The sequence below is a fragment of the Onychomys torridus genome, chromosome 20 (genome assembly GCF_903995425.1).
Source record: "Onychomys torridus chromosome 20, mOncTor1.1, whole genome shotgun sequence".
In the NCBI taxonomy this organism is placed as follows: Eukaryota; Metazoa; Chordata; class Mammalia; order Rodentia; family Cricetidae; genus Onychomys; species Onychomys torridus.
The window spans coordinates 7,639,804-7,657,345 of record NC_050462.1 but is presented as its reverse complement, the minus strand read 5'-3'; the positions used below and the strand labels follow the sequence as shown (position 1 = coordinate 7,657,345).

The window sequence follows — 17,542 nt, the reverse complement described above, 5'->3', positions numbered from 1 at the left end:
GCTATAAAATGGGGATAACTGTGGACCTTCCTTCTTAGGGACTAAACGAGTTAATACACACAGAGTCTTCAAGGAGTATCTGGCACATAGTGAAAGCTCAGTAAACCTTTCAGCATTACCACCACTGTTGATGATGTCATTATCCCTCACCACTGTCTCCATCATCATTAACCGAGCACCATCTAGGACCTGGCGGCACTTTTAATAATCACCACTTTTAAAGATTAAACCATTTTTCATAAAATGATTGATATTTCCCTCTGTGCAGGAGTCTGTGACTTTTGCATTCTGTATTAGAGCCATTTTTGCTAATGAACCTATTCATTATGAAGCAGGGGTAATACTGTACTTCAATACAGCTCTTTGGTTCTATAGAGGCAAGTCATCCATGAAAGGAATAGGTAAATGAAAGCAATCTAAATGTTCCTCAAGGGGGAAACACATAATTCAATGATAGTAAAGTCAAGTAGGTATAAAATTGTTGAGCTATTAATATAATATATATAAAAAGATTTATTGAACTTCATTGTGAAGCTGGATAGAAAGATAATGTGCTGCTAAATCAAAACATTAAGATTGTACACATAGAGTTGGCTCAATTGTTAAGAGCACTTGTTGATCTTGCAGAGGACCCAGGTTCAATTCCCAGCAACTACATGATAGCTAACAACTGTCTGTAACACCAGTCATGGAGCAAGGGCTGGGAGGGGAGGTGTCTAACACCCTCTTCTTGCCTGCCCAGTACTGCATGCATGTGGTTTGCAGACATACATGCAGGCAAAAGAACCATGCACACACAAAAGATAAAAATTTTTTTAAATATTGTATATACTTTAGGACTGCAACTCTATAATAGCTGAGTATATACAGAGTCTTAAAAAACATTGATGAGTTTTATTTTGTGTTATATTCGTTCGTGTGTGTGTGTGTGTGTGTGTGTGTGTGTGTGTGTGTGTGTATGTGTGTGCACGCGCATGCATGCATACATGTATGACATAGCATGCATGTGGAGGTCAGAGGACAACTTTGTGAAGTGGATTCTCTTTCCACCATGTGTGTCCCAGGGATAGAATTCAGGCCATTAGACTCAGTGGCGAGTAATGAGTTTCATCAAGTTAGGCAGATGACAGTATCTCTGATTCCATTGACCATGCTTTCTATAGTTAACTAAATACAAATAACTGCCTGGTGCACTATTAATCTGAATCCCCTGATGTTAAGTACTAGAAAGTACACACACACACACACACACACACACACACACACACAAAATTTCTTTCTAGACAGAGTAAAACCAATAATAATCCTTTCACATTTTTAACTGTAAACAACCTCCCTTGACTATACGTCATTAAATATTATGTTAGAATTGATTAAATAATGTCCACATTAGTCTCTTTCTGGCTCATATCTATGCCAGGCTATAGAATCTTGAAATAAAGCAAGTCATAGGTAATTAAGAAGACATTTGGTTCTGCTCTGGAATATTCACTGTGGCTTCCTGGAACTTCTACAGAAAGCATATGCTTCCAGTGACCTAGTGATCCCAAGATGAACTCCCCAGTAGGCGCCCTCTCTACACCCAGGCTCTCAAAGCTAACGGTCTTGTCAAGTCTATTAGAACATTAGGTTTTTATCTTAACACAGCTAGAGGTTAAAGCAAAACTAGGTCCTGTGGCATTGGTAAATAAAGATAACTTTCAAACAATAGAAAACAAAAAATGCATTTTTCTAATGTGCACTGTCGTATCCTGTCTTAATGATGCAGATGGTGGGGGGGGGGATGAATTCACTGTTACAGAATTAACTGATGAGAAACACAGAGCAACTTGATGGCCAGCCCCTCCCAGAGCTGGCCTCACAGCTCCACTAAGAGTCTTTTTAGTAGTCCGTAGTAAAGCATCAATGTGACAAAAATCCCTGAAATCTAGCAGGATGCAGAGAAAGTTTACTGTTGGAACAGCGGTATGAATAGCTAGCCATCACTTCTGGGTTTAACCTCTTCCTTCTTCCTAAAATCAAAGTCTGAGAGAAACCCTAGACTGTGCTTGAAAAGGCATTTATTAAGAATGAGTTCTGTTTTGGTCTGTTTCCTATTGTTCCAACTGACTAACAGAAATTGGATAATTCATTTAAAATGTTTACTCAAGATTATGACAAATGAGATAGATATATGCAAATAGTGGAACAGAGTCAGTGATACTATTTAATTTTCAATTAACATCATCTATCATTATTATTGCTTTTTTTTAACTTTCAACATTCAAAGAAATTGCAGTCCACCAGATATAGTGTAAAGACACTGCTTTGTGTGAACAGTTTTCAGTAGTGTGCATTGGCCAAACATGTAGTAACAGTGTTTTGTTATTAATATCAAATAGAATAACAAATTCATTTCATCCTGAAAAGCATACTCTAGGAGCAGCTGAACCACGGTAAATATTTAAATATCACTTGATTTTTTTCAAATACTACCTGTTACAATATATGTTCTATTAAGCAAACTACTTCACCTGACATTGGTAAATATGAGATGTTTTTAGTATAATGTGATAGTTTGAAAACTGTCGTTTTTTTCATATATAATTTTTCTCGCTATCTTAATGTCTGAACCACCTCTAAGAGAAGTGTGTCAAGAAACAGGCACAGGCAAGGCTTATTCTGAAGGACTCTGGTGGTTCAGGAAGTAATACCAAGAATTCACCAAAACTTCTGCACTACAAAACGAGTTTTTCTCCAGCCTACAGAGTAGGAGAAAATACTTTATAGCTACATGCCTGACTGAGGATTAACATCCAGAACATATAAAGAACTCAGAAAAATAAAGGATAAGTGAACTAATGAAACCAATAGAAAATTTTCAGAAGTACAAATGGCCAATAAAATTATGAAAATGAAAACATCCTTAGAAATCAGGGAAATACAAATTAAAACTACACCAAGCTTCCACTCCACCCGTGGGAATGGCTATAACTAAGAAAACAGGTGTCAGTAAATGCGGTAAGGGTGTGGAGAAAAGAGAGATTTATGCAATAATGGTAGGAGTAGAAATTGGCCCACAAAGTATAGAGATTAGTCTGGAAGTTCCTTAAAACAACTTAAGACAGAACTGCCATGTGACCCAACTCTGCCACTCCTGGGTATATACTGGTGGACTCAAGGATAACATATTGCAGATGCCACACACCATGCAAAACTATTCACACTAGCCAAGTCATAGGATCAAACTAAAAATCAATCAGAAAGTGAATGGAGAAGGAAAATACATACATGCCCAATAGAGTGTTATTCAACCATTTTTAAAAAATGAAATTATGTCATTTGCTGGAAAATGGATACTGACATCCCATTAATTGAAATAAGTCAGATACTCGCATTTTATATTATAATACCAAAATAAACATGAGATCTTGGAGGATAAGAAAGGGGAGGTTATGGTTTAACAATAATTTGTTCCTATGCCAAGTGTCTGGGTTAACTACTCGTTAGCTCAACACAGCCCTGGATAATTTGAAGACGTCTCAACTAAGGAATGGCTCAGATCAGACTGTGTCGTGGCCACGCCTTGAGGAATGATTGATGTGGGAGGGTCCCTCCTACTGTGGGTGGTACCACCTCTGGAGAATCTCCTGCTTTGGCTGGTGGACTATAACCTCAAGGATGAAAAAGACAATAATAAAGGAAACCCTTTGCTCCCCAAGTTGGTTTTGGTCAGTGTCTTCTTACAGCAAACTAGAGCAGATGCCTTGGAGCCGGAGTGAGAAGCAGTTTTAAGCCACCCAATGTGGGTGATCAGAATTGAACTCTGGTCTTCTGCAAAAGCAGTGAGGGCACTTGGCCACTGAGCCATATCTCCAGACCCCTGGATGTTTCTTAAGTCTTAAAACTTGCAATTTCATACATAGGAATAGACATTTAAGAGAAATTACATTAGATATAGAGAATATTATAGTGGATAAATGGATTGATGTTATTCACTGTTCTTAAACAAAGCATGTCAACATATGGGCTGCTCTTTAGATCTACACATGTAGATACCTAGCAGAGCTTCTAAATCCTATACTAGATATTCCTTTGCTGATAAACCATGCACTGTGATTGCTCTATTGCTACAGAAGTTCAAGAGAAGTGTGTCTGCCTGTCTCCACAAGAAGGCAAAAGAACCTTGTGTTTAGATGTCACTGTGGGCCCAAATTTCACACCCTGGATGAGGCTGCACTATGTCACAGTATTGATCTTAGCATGTATGGCTGTCACATTATGCTTACAGAACTTGACTCATCACTGTTGTTTTTTGATCTCTCAAACTTCTCAGAAATTGAGGAATCACACTTTTAGACACAGAGCAAGAACAATGTGACTAATGCATGCTATTAATTGTCACTATAATTGATAGGGGAAAGACAATCAAACTTTACAAAAGGCCAAAAAATAAATTCAGATGCAAAATAAAAAATATTTTACCTTGCTTGTTCTAGAATCTTATCAATCCACGAGTATATATGCATGTATATATGTGTATTCCTATATGTACACTTACTATTTGAAAGTAGAAGGGAAGGCAGCAGAAGGGAGGAGACACAGAGCAGAAGGATGAAAGGAAGAGATATTAATGACAGAAAAGAGGGAGGGGTGGATATGGCCAAAGCACACGTTAGGTTTCAAACTTGGAACAAATGGCTAAGGTGCCTACTTAACATATCAATGCAATCCTGGCCACCAGTTCTTCCTGCACCCCTTAATCCCTACCCTGCTACAGGGTCCTCCTGGCTGGCATATCCCACCTGCTCCCCTAAACTTCTCCAGCCCAGGGGCTCGGCTGCTCTTCTCTATAGAATCCAACCATTCTGGCCACCCACCCCCTCTGTGCCTTTGGCTTCCTGGCTGCTGCACCTGGTTCCCCTCTCTCCCCTCTTCCTTCTCCCCCTCTTCCACACAGCTCAGCTCAGTCCACTCATGTCCACTCTGGACCCTCGCAGACGTCCCTGTCTCCAACTATGTTCTTCCATGTCTCTATATACTAAACCTTCCCCTCCACCACACCTAGGAGCACTTCTGTCCTTCCATTTATTTCTTTTTCATTCAATATATTTGAAAGAACTTTTCTTTTTTTATGTGTATAAAGAGAAAGTAAATATGACTTATTCAGAAGAACACATCAGCTTACGAGGAATAGAATTGTGGAACATGCCCACCCAACATCATATCCTTTTCTACTCAGGTCCAACTGTGTGTCTTCCAAAGATAACTGGAAATCTCCAAGGTATTTATGCCTCCAAACTTTGGGTGCCTGAATTCTCCATGTGTTTCCTCACTTTTAAACCCTCAGAGATTTTTTGAGTATGTACTGTACTGATTTTTAATAGCCATTCACCTTCCTTTTTAACACTACCAGTCCTTTTGATAAAACTATCACTATTTTTGTAGTACTTCAGAGTTGCCTGTGTCACGAGTGATCAGCCTCTCAATGTGGTTTTTCTCATTGAGGAACGTGATTTTTTTTTTCAGAAAGCCCTAGTTGTATAATCATAGACATATGTGATTTCTGAACCTAGAGAGAGCCCTGTCCCTGTCATTTCTAATACCTCCTAAAAGCCAGTTTACAAACAAGTGTAAGGAAACTAATCTTGGAGCCCGTGAAGTATTAGTCCCTGGAGACTAGAGCAGAGGATATTCAGTGTTTGAATGGTGACTGATAAGTGATATGGCACAGCAATGCTCATCAGTACCTCTCCAAGACCAGGACTTTCCTCCCCAGAACTTGGATCTTGCTCCCCTTGGATAGCTGTTGTCTTCTTCTCTAACTATTTCTCTGAACTGGAATAGGAAATCATCATGGTTTCTATTCTCTGGCCATGGGACCTCATTTCTTTAAAGAAAGGACAATGTATTAGGAAACATTAAAACACAGGCTCGAAGCTTTACATAATTCTCAAGGACACAGTGAGCCAAGCTTAAACAAACAGAGCTGTAGGCCAGAAGGATCACCAACTGGCGAAGCACCCATCTACATTGTCTCAACTCTGATCCAGTGAGATACTGACTGCCCCCACTCATTATTTTATCAACAACAACAAAAAAAAAAAAAAATGGAGGGGCTAATAGTACGACTTCCCCATAGGGTTTCTGTGAGTATCAAAATGATAGCACATAATTAAGTTCAGTGAGTGTTGTTTACTGCTAGTGTTTAAGCAAACACTGCTTTCTGATCCTACCCCAGAGAATACAGAGGTGTTGAGATTAGGAAAGTGAAACATTAAATATAGTCAAGGCGAGCACACTAGCCAAGCCCTTCCCTACCTCTCCTCAGGGTAGATGCCTTTCATTCAGCCTGGCCTCGGTTCTTATTTGCAATGTAAAGAACTACAATGTGCTACTTTTCACCCAGCAAAATGACACAGAACAAAAGCCCCCAAAGACATCCTAAATAATCCACAAGTCAGCGGTTAGTTACCAGGCAGCACAAACAAGTGTTTTGCACACTGGGAAATGCGGAGTCCATCTTGCGGAGGAGTGGACCACCAGGCCAACTGCCATGCTACTCACAAAGTGCTGTTCCTTTTGTTCCCCCAGCTTCACAGAATTCAAAAACAGAGTTGGGGGGAGGAGGGAACACAAAGGCCAGGAGACAGCAGTGAGTGAAGGCGACTGTGTGTTATTAATCCATGTGATTAATCCAGCATGCTAAGGAAGACCGCAGACTCAAAACCTGCGTGGTTTTGATCCACATGGATTAGAAAACGTTGCTGCCCTCCCTTGCCAGTGCCTCCTTCACTTTGAGCTTGAGTTTCTTTCTTCAGAGTCTGGCAGGCACAAAGAGCAAAGAGCATTCACAAGGGGACCCAGCGGCACAAGCATTTTGACAAATGTCCTTCTCCCCTCCCTTTCTGGGACACACTTCCTGAATTTCCCAAGAACTAAGCCCTGGGTTTGTATTTGCATCATTTCCTCCCCAAAGCTGAGCAACTGGAAGCGGTCTCCCAGATGCAGATATCCGCCAACCCATGAAAAGTAGTTTTATACCAAGAGGTGAGGTGTCAAAGCCAACCCCACATTCTTTAGCAAGAAAGCTGTGAGAAGGGTACAGACATATTCCAGATCCTGGTGGGAACCACCCCTTTGGAGTGGGCACTCCCACAAGCCCCCACCAGAATCTGAGCATGTTCTCACAAGCTTGTGGGGGTGGAATGGAAACTCTCAGTTGTGCCAAAGAAAGACAAGAAATCTTAAAGGAAGAGACAAGGGCAGCAAGAGAGGCAGGGCCGGGCAGTACCCGCTTCTGTTGGTTACAACGTGATTCTGACGGATGTGTCAAGATACGTGACAAGCTAAGATAGGAAGCAAAATGGCGGGAACAAAACTGGGGCTTCTCTGGGACATCAATGTGGTCTTTAGAGATCACCAAGATTTATAAGACTTGTAGAGAATGAATTCTACTGAGACCCTCCTGAGTGCTATGTCGACAGAATGGTAGATACATGGGTCATGCCTGGCTCTGAGCTCTAGGAAAAATTAGGGCTCCAAGTTAACAAGGTCCCAGGTCTCCTTCCCCTTTCCTCTCCCTGTCTTCCCATTTTCTTCACACTCTGCTTCCTTACCCTACTGCCAAGACAGAGGTCAACAGCTGGGACAGTGCCTTTCAAGTGACATTCTGTGGTCACCAGGTCAAAAGCTGCGTGCTTTGGTGGTCTCCTTTTGGAACAACTTTACACTTTCCTACACCTGTAAGACTTTATCCATATAGTTTTCTTCGGGCTGCCCCCAGTACCCAATATGGAGCTTGATATAGAGCAAGCACTTGCTGGGTGTTGTTGGACTGCATCATAGGAATCCATCTCAGCCAGAGACCTTGGCTTTTAGATGAAGTCCTCATCTCCCTACTGAAGATATGTTTATCTGTGGAACTCCCACTGGAGTTCTGAATGTTGGAGAGCACATGGTCTGTGGCGGAGAGAGCTTATCAATGTGACAGCTGTCACATTGATCTCCAAGAGTGTGGTTTGTGTTCATGTCTGGGTGTGTCTCCGTGTGCATGTGTGCACACACTTGAGTGTATCATTATCAGCATTTATATCTGTATGCATCTCCTTCTCCACCTCCACCCACTCACATCCTCACTGCCATTGTATCCCTCTGCTTCTGTCCTGCTCCAGGTAGGTATACAAACCACAAGGTGATGATGTCTAAAAGTAGATGGGAAGAGGAACACCTTTGCCTGTGACTTTAGTGCCGCCATGCAATTTAGGACAAACTCCAAAACTCTTCCATGTGACTGACAAAGCTCCCAAACCCTCAGCACCATTTTCTTTTCATTTCAGTTCACACACCACCTTCCCTTCTCCAGAATGAGTGTCAGTTTTCTTAACCACCAGACATTATTAAGTAGCTCCAAGTCTGCTGTATTCCCTCCAGTGCACTAATTAATCTGTTTGACTTGAAGTTATCTTTCAATTTTATGAAAAATTGTATAGAAGCTCCTTTACTATATGATTTACTGAAATAAAATTTGCATAGTGTATAATTCACTGATTAGTGTCCCACTATATGCCTCATCAAACATACATGTCTGTAATCATTTTCACAGTTAATATTTAAACTAGCATTCCAGTCAACTCAATAAAGCCTTTCATTAAAACACACACACACACACACACACTATTCAACTGATAGCTGGATAAAACCGTGGTAAATCCATGTATCAACACTAACACCATAGGTCTGAAATGCATTACACTGAATGAAGGAAGTTAGATTTAGGAAATTGCATGTTGAATAATTCTATGGATATCAGAGCCTAGAAATGAGAGAACTATGAAGATATTAAATAGCCTGTCTGTCGTCAGAGTCTGTGGTTGGACAGGAACTGATTACAAAGATACATAAGAAAATTCCCTACTATTTTTCTTCATAGCTTTCATTATCTACTGTAACCTTGGTGATTTATTTGTTTACTTATCAATTTTTACCTTACTTAAAGGCACATTTCAAGAAGACAGGGACCGCACCTGTCTTTGTCCTGTGTATATTCCAAAAAAGTAGCCTGATGCCAGTTACCTGAAGGGTGTTCAATCATCCCTTATTGAGTAAATTGATGGTAGTGTAAACGTTCTCCCACATCAACCTTTGATCTCAGTCCTCATCTTTAATCCATGCTCATGTCCTGTGAACACTACCTCCTACATGTCTCCTCTGGTAATTCCTTTCCTCTAATTTCACAAACACACCATATCCTGTCATCTTTTTACCTGGTAACTATAAGAGCTCCAATAGTAGTTTTCTTGCCTTCAGACTTGCCTTTCAATCTGTCTTTAACTGCTACTACAGACAACTGAATCACACATCACATCCCTTTCTCAAAGAAAAAGGTGGTGATTCCCCCTTCCTATCAGCCAGCCTTAGTATGGATCTTCCCTCTTTCAAGTGCCCAGTTCAGATCCCCATCCTGATACAGAACCCAGAACTCAAATGCTGTTCATTTGTCCTAAGGGTTTCATAAAACCAAGTGCATGCCTCAGCCCTAGAGAGTCCCTGATGACTAACTATCCCCACCCACTGGTGCCCCTCATCATAGCTCACATGAAGATGTCAGGTCATCAAATTTAAGAAGAATATTAAAGCACTTAGAGCCATCAGTGAAAGTCACATGACTTTAAAGCAGGGCATTTCTTAAACAGTTACAATCATAGCCTCAGCTCTAAAGAGCCTCATGCACTGGATTTTGAAGTCCTACATGTTTCAGATAGACATAGTCATCATTTCTGGTCATCTTCTATATTTTGAAAAGAATTAAGATGTTGGCATTTACTTTTATTGACTTATACTAATTGCTTGAAACTGAGTAAACGCCTAATGGGCTCTTTGTATAATACTAACAAGAGTGGGATACATCAAAACCCACTTTAGTATGTGCTACCAAACCCCTGAAATATGAAATCCATACTACCATTGTCTTTTAATGTCCAAAGGGGACTAGTTCCTGGATTCTTTTTTCATTGGCACCAAAACTTGAGGTTGTCCATGTCCCTTATATAAGAAGGCACAGTGCTTGTAAATAACCTGCAGGGCTTTCCATGCAGTTTAAATCATTTCTGGATTACTGTCAATACCTGATAACAAAGTATGTGCTTTGTAAATACTTGTTATACCATATCATTTAATATAATGACAAGACTGAAAAGTCTGCATATGTTTAGAATAGAGGTACTTTATCATAGCCATGAATACATTTTGAGCTGCAGTTGGTCCAACCTACAGATACAAAGCCTTGGAAAAAGATCTCATCAAAATTATACAATACAGGACATATGAAACCATCATAAAATCCTGATACCCAAGTATATGTAGGAAACTAATACTGCCTCCATCTTAGGCTTAAAAGTCATCTTATAGTAAAGACAAATTCTTTCCTGTTTATGAAAAACCTCTGTTTTTCAAGGAGTGTGCTATTACTCCCCACCTGTAACCTTAAATACAAATGGTTCTGTACTGCCTGTTTCAGGAATGGCAACAGTGTCTTTGTTTCAAAGGTTATATGACCACTTATGACTACCTTATTAAGACCACCTGTTACTTATGACTACCTGTTATGACCATCTATGGCTACCTTGTCATGACCACCTGCTGTGATTGCCTTGCTTTGAACCCCTGTTATGTTCTGCTCCTATAACCCCACCTATTTTCCCCTATTTGGAAACCCTTTACCCCTGAGCTCTGTGAAATCCTAGTCTTCCTCATACCCAATGCTGACCTCTTGAATCCCCCATCTTGGGTGGAGGCAGCCCATGTACACAAATTAAAAAGCTTGCTTTAATCAATTGCTGGTTTTAATTAATTTAGCCATGATGATTCGGTCTTGCTCCTCACATCTATTGGTATATTGCATAAGTAAATGAACAAATGAAAACTTTCTGCTGTTTTGATCGTAAAAGCTGTTGAGTTAAACAAATATGTAAATTTTAAAGGTACCTTGACTTCAAAATTTGGATATAAGGATATGTTGCTTTGGAAAAGAGCCTCTGCTTTTGTTTCCACAGAAAGCCAGAGGCTTTGGATTTGTTCCAGGTTAAGATACATCAGGTTTGACCAGCCAAGACCACCTAAAAGGTCTCCGATGACACCATGGCCTAGATGATCCAACATCCAAAATGGTTTCAAGGCAACTGGCTCAGAGGTTCACCCTAATGGACTACTCCATAATCCTAAAATTTTCTTTGTGTTCCCATAAGATACAGCGCCCCCCTCCAGCAGAAAGTAGTAAGAAAAACTATGCCCAAATTCCCAGCTGGCTTTGGAGATAGAATTGGCTCACTCCTTCTCGAAACCCAGACATATTGCTAAAAAAAAAAAGGTTAAGAGATTCTTGTGTCCCAAATCAGAAGAGCCCTCTGGTGTGGGACAGAGAAAAACCACTATTTTATTTAAAACAGGTTGATTATAAATGCAATCTCTTTCTAAAGATAAAAAGGGGATATGATATAGATATGATAGGATGAAAGAGTAGATTAATGAACTTACTTCTAAAAGAGCAACAACTCATTTAAAATGTTTTACATTGGTATAGATTTTAGTCTATTGATACGAACTTAAAGTTAATTTTGTTATACTGTGTGTATATTTCTAATTGTATTTTAAATTGAAATGGATAATTAAAAATAGATTAATAATTAGTCATCTATGATAATCATACTCGTAGCCATGTTAGTTAAGTCTTCTAGATATACAGAGAGATATTTCAGATAGACAGGTAATCCTCAAACACTTCAAAGGTCTACAGAATATGGCATTTAAAATATTTTTAAAATTTAGGCTTTCTGGACAGTGAGACATGTCTGCTCCTGGCAGCACCGATTTACTTCAGAGAGGAGGATGGGCATTGAAGACACTTCATATGGAGTTTATCTTCACCTTGGCAAAAATAGGCATTTGGGCAAGAAACTGTTATTGCCTGGACTGCTCGATCAACTGGACATGCAGGACCCATAAAAAGGTGACCACTGAACTTTGCTTGACAAAATGGTCCTTCAGGTTCCTGCTTCGCAGAGGAAACTGCCAGACATTCTACAGGACACTGAGAGAAGTGACCGAGAGACTCTAGCTCTGTGGGCTGAAGACAAATGCCCCAACTTTACAAAGAAACATTAGGTGACTGTCCAGGCTGCCAGCTGTCTCTGTCTACGCTTGCAAGACTCCTGAAAAATGCTTACATCCTTCTCCCAGTTCTCAGGTAATATTATATCCTTCTGAGGTCTTTGATGTGGTTGAAGAATAGATAGTTATAATTTCCTCAGTTATGATAAAAGATAAGTTAGATATAAAACCTTAGACTCACAAATATAAGATAGATAGGATATCTTCTTTAATATTGTACCTGTAATTCTTGCTTGATAATTGTTTTGTTATATGTAATTTTACTATGTAAAAGTTAAAACCGTCCTTTAAAAAAAAAGAAAAGGGGAAGTGCTGTGGATATCGCTCTGTGTAAATAAAGTTCTGATTGGCCAGTGGCCAGGCAGGAAGTATAGGCAGGACAAGAGAGAAGAGAATTCTAGGAAGTAGAAGGCTGGAGAGAGACACCGCCAGCCGCTGCCATGAAAAGCAACATGTAAAGACACTGGTAAGCCACAAGCCATGTGGCAAAGTATAGACTAACAGAAATGGGTTAATTTAAGAGAAGAAGAAGTAGATAACAAGCAGCCTGCCACGGCCATACAGTTTCTAAACAATGTAAGTTTCTGTGTGCTTTCTTGGTTGGGTCTGAGTGACTGTGGGACTGGCGGGTAAGAGAGACTTGTCCTGACTCTGGGCCAGGCAGGAAAACTCTAACTACAACTTTCTAACATTTAAAATTGATAACGTAACAGAACACAAATCAAAGCACAACTATCACCTGCTTCATCGATCATTATAAAATTATTGCTTTTTCTTGGATAATAAATTGGTCATATGACTGATTTCCCTTTCAAGTCATGGAAACACTCCTCAAAACAGAGTTTATCAATAGTCCCCAGTGGCGTAACAGTCTGCAGTGGAGGAACACAGTAGGTGAGAACACAACTACACATCTCATTGACCTCATCAAAAAATTATATTCCTGTAAAAACCTTGTCTGCCATCAATTTAGTTTGGAAAACCATCCCCAGCCCTGCCTCTCTTTCTCTTTATCTCTCGGTCCCCACTCTAAACACACACATTAGGTAAAATTTAGGTACAGTTTCCACTGTGGCCCACCTAACATGCTTCATTTACCAGGCACTTGAGACCCAAATTTGGCCAGCCAAAGTCATCAGACATAATGTGAAGCTATGTATGTATGTAAAGGGAGAAACAGGGTCTTACTTTGGTTTGCTTCCTTTTGGATTTTGAAGCAGGGTCTCACTATGTAGACCTGGGTGGTCTAGAACTCACTATATAGAACAGATTGGCCTCAAAGAGATCCACCTGCCTCTGCCTCAAGCTTTTCCTTTTGAGATCATCAACTCTAAGAATAATGCCTACCTCTGGATACAATTTTCTACCCTTTCTGAAAATGAAAGCAACAACTGAATAAAGCTAGTAATATCAGTGGGATAAAACCCTAGTAATGTCCACGGATCCATGGATCAAGCCAAGCCTTGAGCCAACCTCCCCCTGGATTTGCAGACTTCACAAACCAACGAAGGGCCTCTTTCATTGCCAGGTTGGAAGGCACTAAAGAGTGAAAGCTTATAGTCTTTGCCTGTATACTCTATAGTTTCTTTGGAAACCATGAATTTCTCTGGGCTAATTTACCTGAAAATGGTAGAAAATTTAATCTATCCGTTTTATGTGATGCAGAAAAATTCTTCATGTGAGTCACAAACCTGGAGCAGGGCGAGGGTGTTTTTTCACCACGAGGGCTAGACTGTGAGGCAAAAGAGAAAAATAAACCAAACAATGTTACATCTGTGAGTCCACAAACAGGACACCCCGCCTGCAACCCTTACTTCACTACATGAGTGACCTTAGAATAGCACTTTTGTCCCTTTATTCTTTAAAAGTTATAATCCTGAAAACAACTACAGTTGACTCCCACTGCCCACAGCACACACACTGTGTGTTTCATTTAAAGGATTAGTGAACATGTCCTGGGCATGCAGGAATTGTTTTTTTACTCAGTTACATCATGTGCCACAAACGGTTCATGAAACTGACATTTTAGTGAAGGGTGACATACATTGAACAATAGATATCAAATGGAGATTTTTTTTGATGTTGACACCAAGATGAAAACTAGGTAAGGTTAAAAGTAATAGGGAAACGTTAAGAGCAATACTCTTAATTTTTAAATATTTTTAATTATCTGCATGTTTGGAGGGGTATGTGTACATCAGTGCAGTACCTGCAGAGGGCATCACGTCTACCAGAGCTGGAGTTACTGACAGTTGTGAGCCACTCGATGTGGGTGCTGGGAACCAAACCCCTGTCCTTTGTAACAACGGTAAGAGCTTTTAACCATTGATCCATCTCCCCATCCCCCCACTCTAATTTATATACAGAAATAAGATACGGCTTCTCAGATGGGAGTACTTTAGAATTAGGGCAAAGGTGGTAGGTAGTATGTGGTGACCTAGAGGAGGGTCACTACAAACACAGGGAGTATCTAGCAGACCAGAAGGTAAAGCTGTGGAAAGGAGGAAGCAGTCAGGAGATAGGAGGGGGGATGTTCAGGTCAGCCGTTGGGACCTTGAAGTAATCAACAAAATTTGAGAGGGAAAATAGCAACAGACATTGAATAAATACCAATGAATTACCAAAAGGACGATTTCACTTTTAGTGAAAAGCAGTTTATTAAATGTTTTGTCAGTACCAATTGTCCATCAATGTTTATATGCCGTTTTCATTGTTTGGATGTGACTGAACATTAGATCATTGCTTAGCTATTGAATACATTGTAGGTCTAACACTTTCACCACTGAAGCTACTATCTATCTCCAAGTAGAACTCCTAACAGTGGGAGCAGGGGCTGTCCCTAACGCTTTGGCTGCCTTTTGGGAATCTATTCCTCCTACTGGATTGCCTTGTCCAGCCTCAAAACAAGAGATGGTGCTTAGACTTACAGCAACTTGATATGTCATGCTTTGCTGATATCCGTGGGAGGCTTACCCCTTTCTGAACAGAAACTGAGGAGGAGTGGATGGCATGGCGGGGCTGGGGCCCGTGGGGGTGCAGAGGGGAGATGGGGGAGAAAATGAGAGAAGAGGAGGGAGGGGAAACTGTGGTCAGGATGTGAAATAAATAAATAAATAAATTTAATTGATTAAAAAAGGAAAAAAATATTAACTAAACCCTCTCTTCACCCTGAGTCGTCTTCGACCAGAGTGTTCTGTACCAGCGACAGAGATGAAGCTAGAACAGTGTCCAGTGAGAGCCCTCCATTCCTCTCCGCAGGAACTCAGACAAACTCTCGTCTCTGCTCCTCGGTTTCTGTTTTTTCCTAGGGTTTCCTTCCCAGCAATCATTATCCTTACTTTAAAATGGAATGCTAAGTAACCCTCCAAGGCTGCAGGAGTAGCTATTGTAAGGCAGTCCCAAATCTATTCTTCCCAAACCCACATTCTCAACCTCACATCATAGAGCCCCCTTTTCTTAGTGCCGACACATCCAGCCACACAAACGCACAGAGCTGGGCAGGTCACCCTGACCGGTTTCTCTCTGGCTCTCCTGATCTGCTCAACTTTGAATCTCACCTCTCAAGATCCTCAGACCCACTCACTCCCCTCAGTCCTTTGGTACCCATGAGCTTAGCTATATATAGCCTCGTTTGCCTTCTTAGAATTCTCCTTTTCATATTCCTTTTCTAAAAGAAAAAACTAAATAAGGCACACTCTTCACTGTGTTTTAAACAGCTTTCTGTAACTGTCGCTTTTAAAAATCATCTGGGGAATATATATTTTATAATACAAATTCTGGTGCAAAATGCCTATGGCAGAGTCCAGGAGTATACAGTGATTAAAAAAGAAATCTCCCCAGGCAATTGATGCAGATAAAAAATAACTTCTATTAGAACACCACACTGGGCTGGCTCAGTAGCACCACCCAGAAGCTTATTACACCAGGAGGTTCTATCACTCCACCGACATCTACCCAATCAGGATCTGCACCATCACAGTTTCCAGCTGATTAAAGACCTAGACAACATGTTGATGTGAAGGATTCTATAGGGAAGAAAGCTGGTCATGAACCAGACTCCCTTCTCTTCCTCTACCTGCAGACCAGAGGACTTTCTCCTCTATAGTGATATTTTATTTGTATTGAAATGTGATTTTATTTGTATGTCAATAAAGTTGCCTTGAGGTCAGAGCAAGCCAGAGCAGAAGCCGAGCAGTAGTGGGGCACGCCTTTAATCCCAGCACTTGGGAGGCAGAGCTAGGCGGATCTCTGTGTGTTCAAGGACACAGCCAGCATGGCAGACACACGCTTTTAATCTCAATACCAACCATAGACGACCTGGAGGTCTGTACAAACAGGCAGTGACAAGGAGGTCATGTGGCTGGGTTTACAACCAATGAGAAAACAGAACAGAAAGTCTTTAAATAGACAGGACGCACAGAAGTAGGTCTCTTGCAGAGAGGAGGAACCACAGAAGCAGTGAAGGGTAAGGTTTTCTGCTTTTGCTCTGACCTCGTGGTTTTTTAACTCTGCAATTGGTTCTGTGTTTCTTATTTAACAAGCTGGTTACATCTACAATTGGCGCCCAACGTGGCAAGAATTCATTAAAAAACCACTTGCCTTGACAGTGGGTCCGGCTTCCCGCCTGGGCAGGCCCGGCTCCTTAGCACAGGCTTAGCCCCGGCCTAACCTGGGCCTAGCTCAGCTTAGGACTCAGGCCCAATCTACCTTAGCCACAAGCGGTTACAGCCGCAGCTTGAGTTACTTGCTTAAAAAGCCTGTGCTACGAACAACTCAGGCCTGCGGGAGCTACCGCTAATTGCAGGAGCTACACGCAACTGCAGATAGGCTGCTTTTGGCTGAAACGCCAGCGCATGTGGTTGGTCGGAGCTTAAGGAAGCCGGAGCCCAGGCTCGACTCGGCTCAGACCGGAACATTGAAGCGGTTGGATTCAAGCTTTTAGCCAGAACGTGAAGTTGTTTCAGGATTGGATTATAAGGTTACAGAAAGAAAGCCTGTTTTCACACAATCACCCTTAATTTATCTGGTAACCATACAACAGCAACCTGGTCAAGTGACTACACAAAATATTTGGACTCCAGTTGAAATGTTAGACTTACGAAGGTTTAAGGAGGCAATAGTATCTTATGGCATGCATTCTCCATATGTAAAACAAATGTTAAACTCCTGGTCAACTTATAATAGAATTATACCACAGGACTGGCGGGAGCTGGCACAGGCGGTTCTGGAACCCGGACAGCAGCTCCAGTGGCAAATGTGGTTCAAAGAGGAAGCTAAAAACATAGCAAAACAATGTAGTGATAGAGGTATACAAATCCTCCAGAATCAGCTTGTTGGAGAAGGCCAATATGCTGCAGTACAAACACAATGTTTATATGATATGCAAACTCTAATT

At 40.9% G+C, this 17,542-nt stretch overlaps 1 protein-coding gene across 1 annotated transcript in view; it reads right to left on the bottom strand.

Annotated features, from left to right (window-relative positions):
* Positions 1-17,542, bottom strand: part of C20H12orf42 (chromosome 20 C12orf42 homolog) — a 151,415-nt gene that overhangs the window by 39,033 nt on the left and 94,840 nt on the right. Inside the window, exon 4 of the mRNA XM_036169506.1 lies at positions 13,768-13,879. Within this exon, the coding sequence (XP_036025399.1) occupies positions 13,768-13,879 (112 nt within the window). The remainder of the gene's footprint in view (positions 1-13,767; positions 13,880-17,542) is intronic.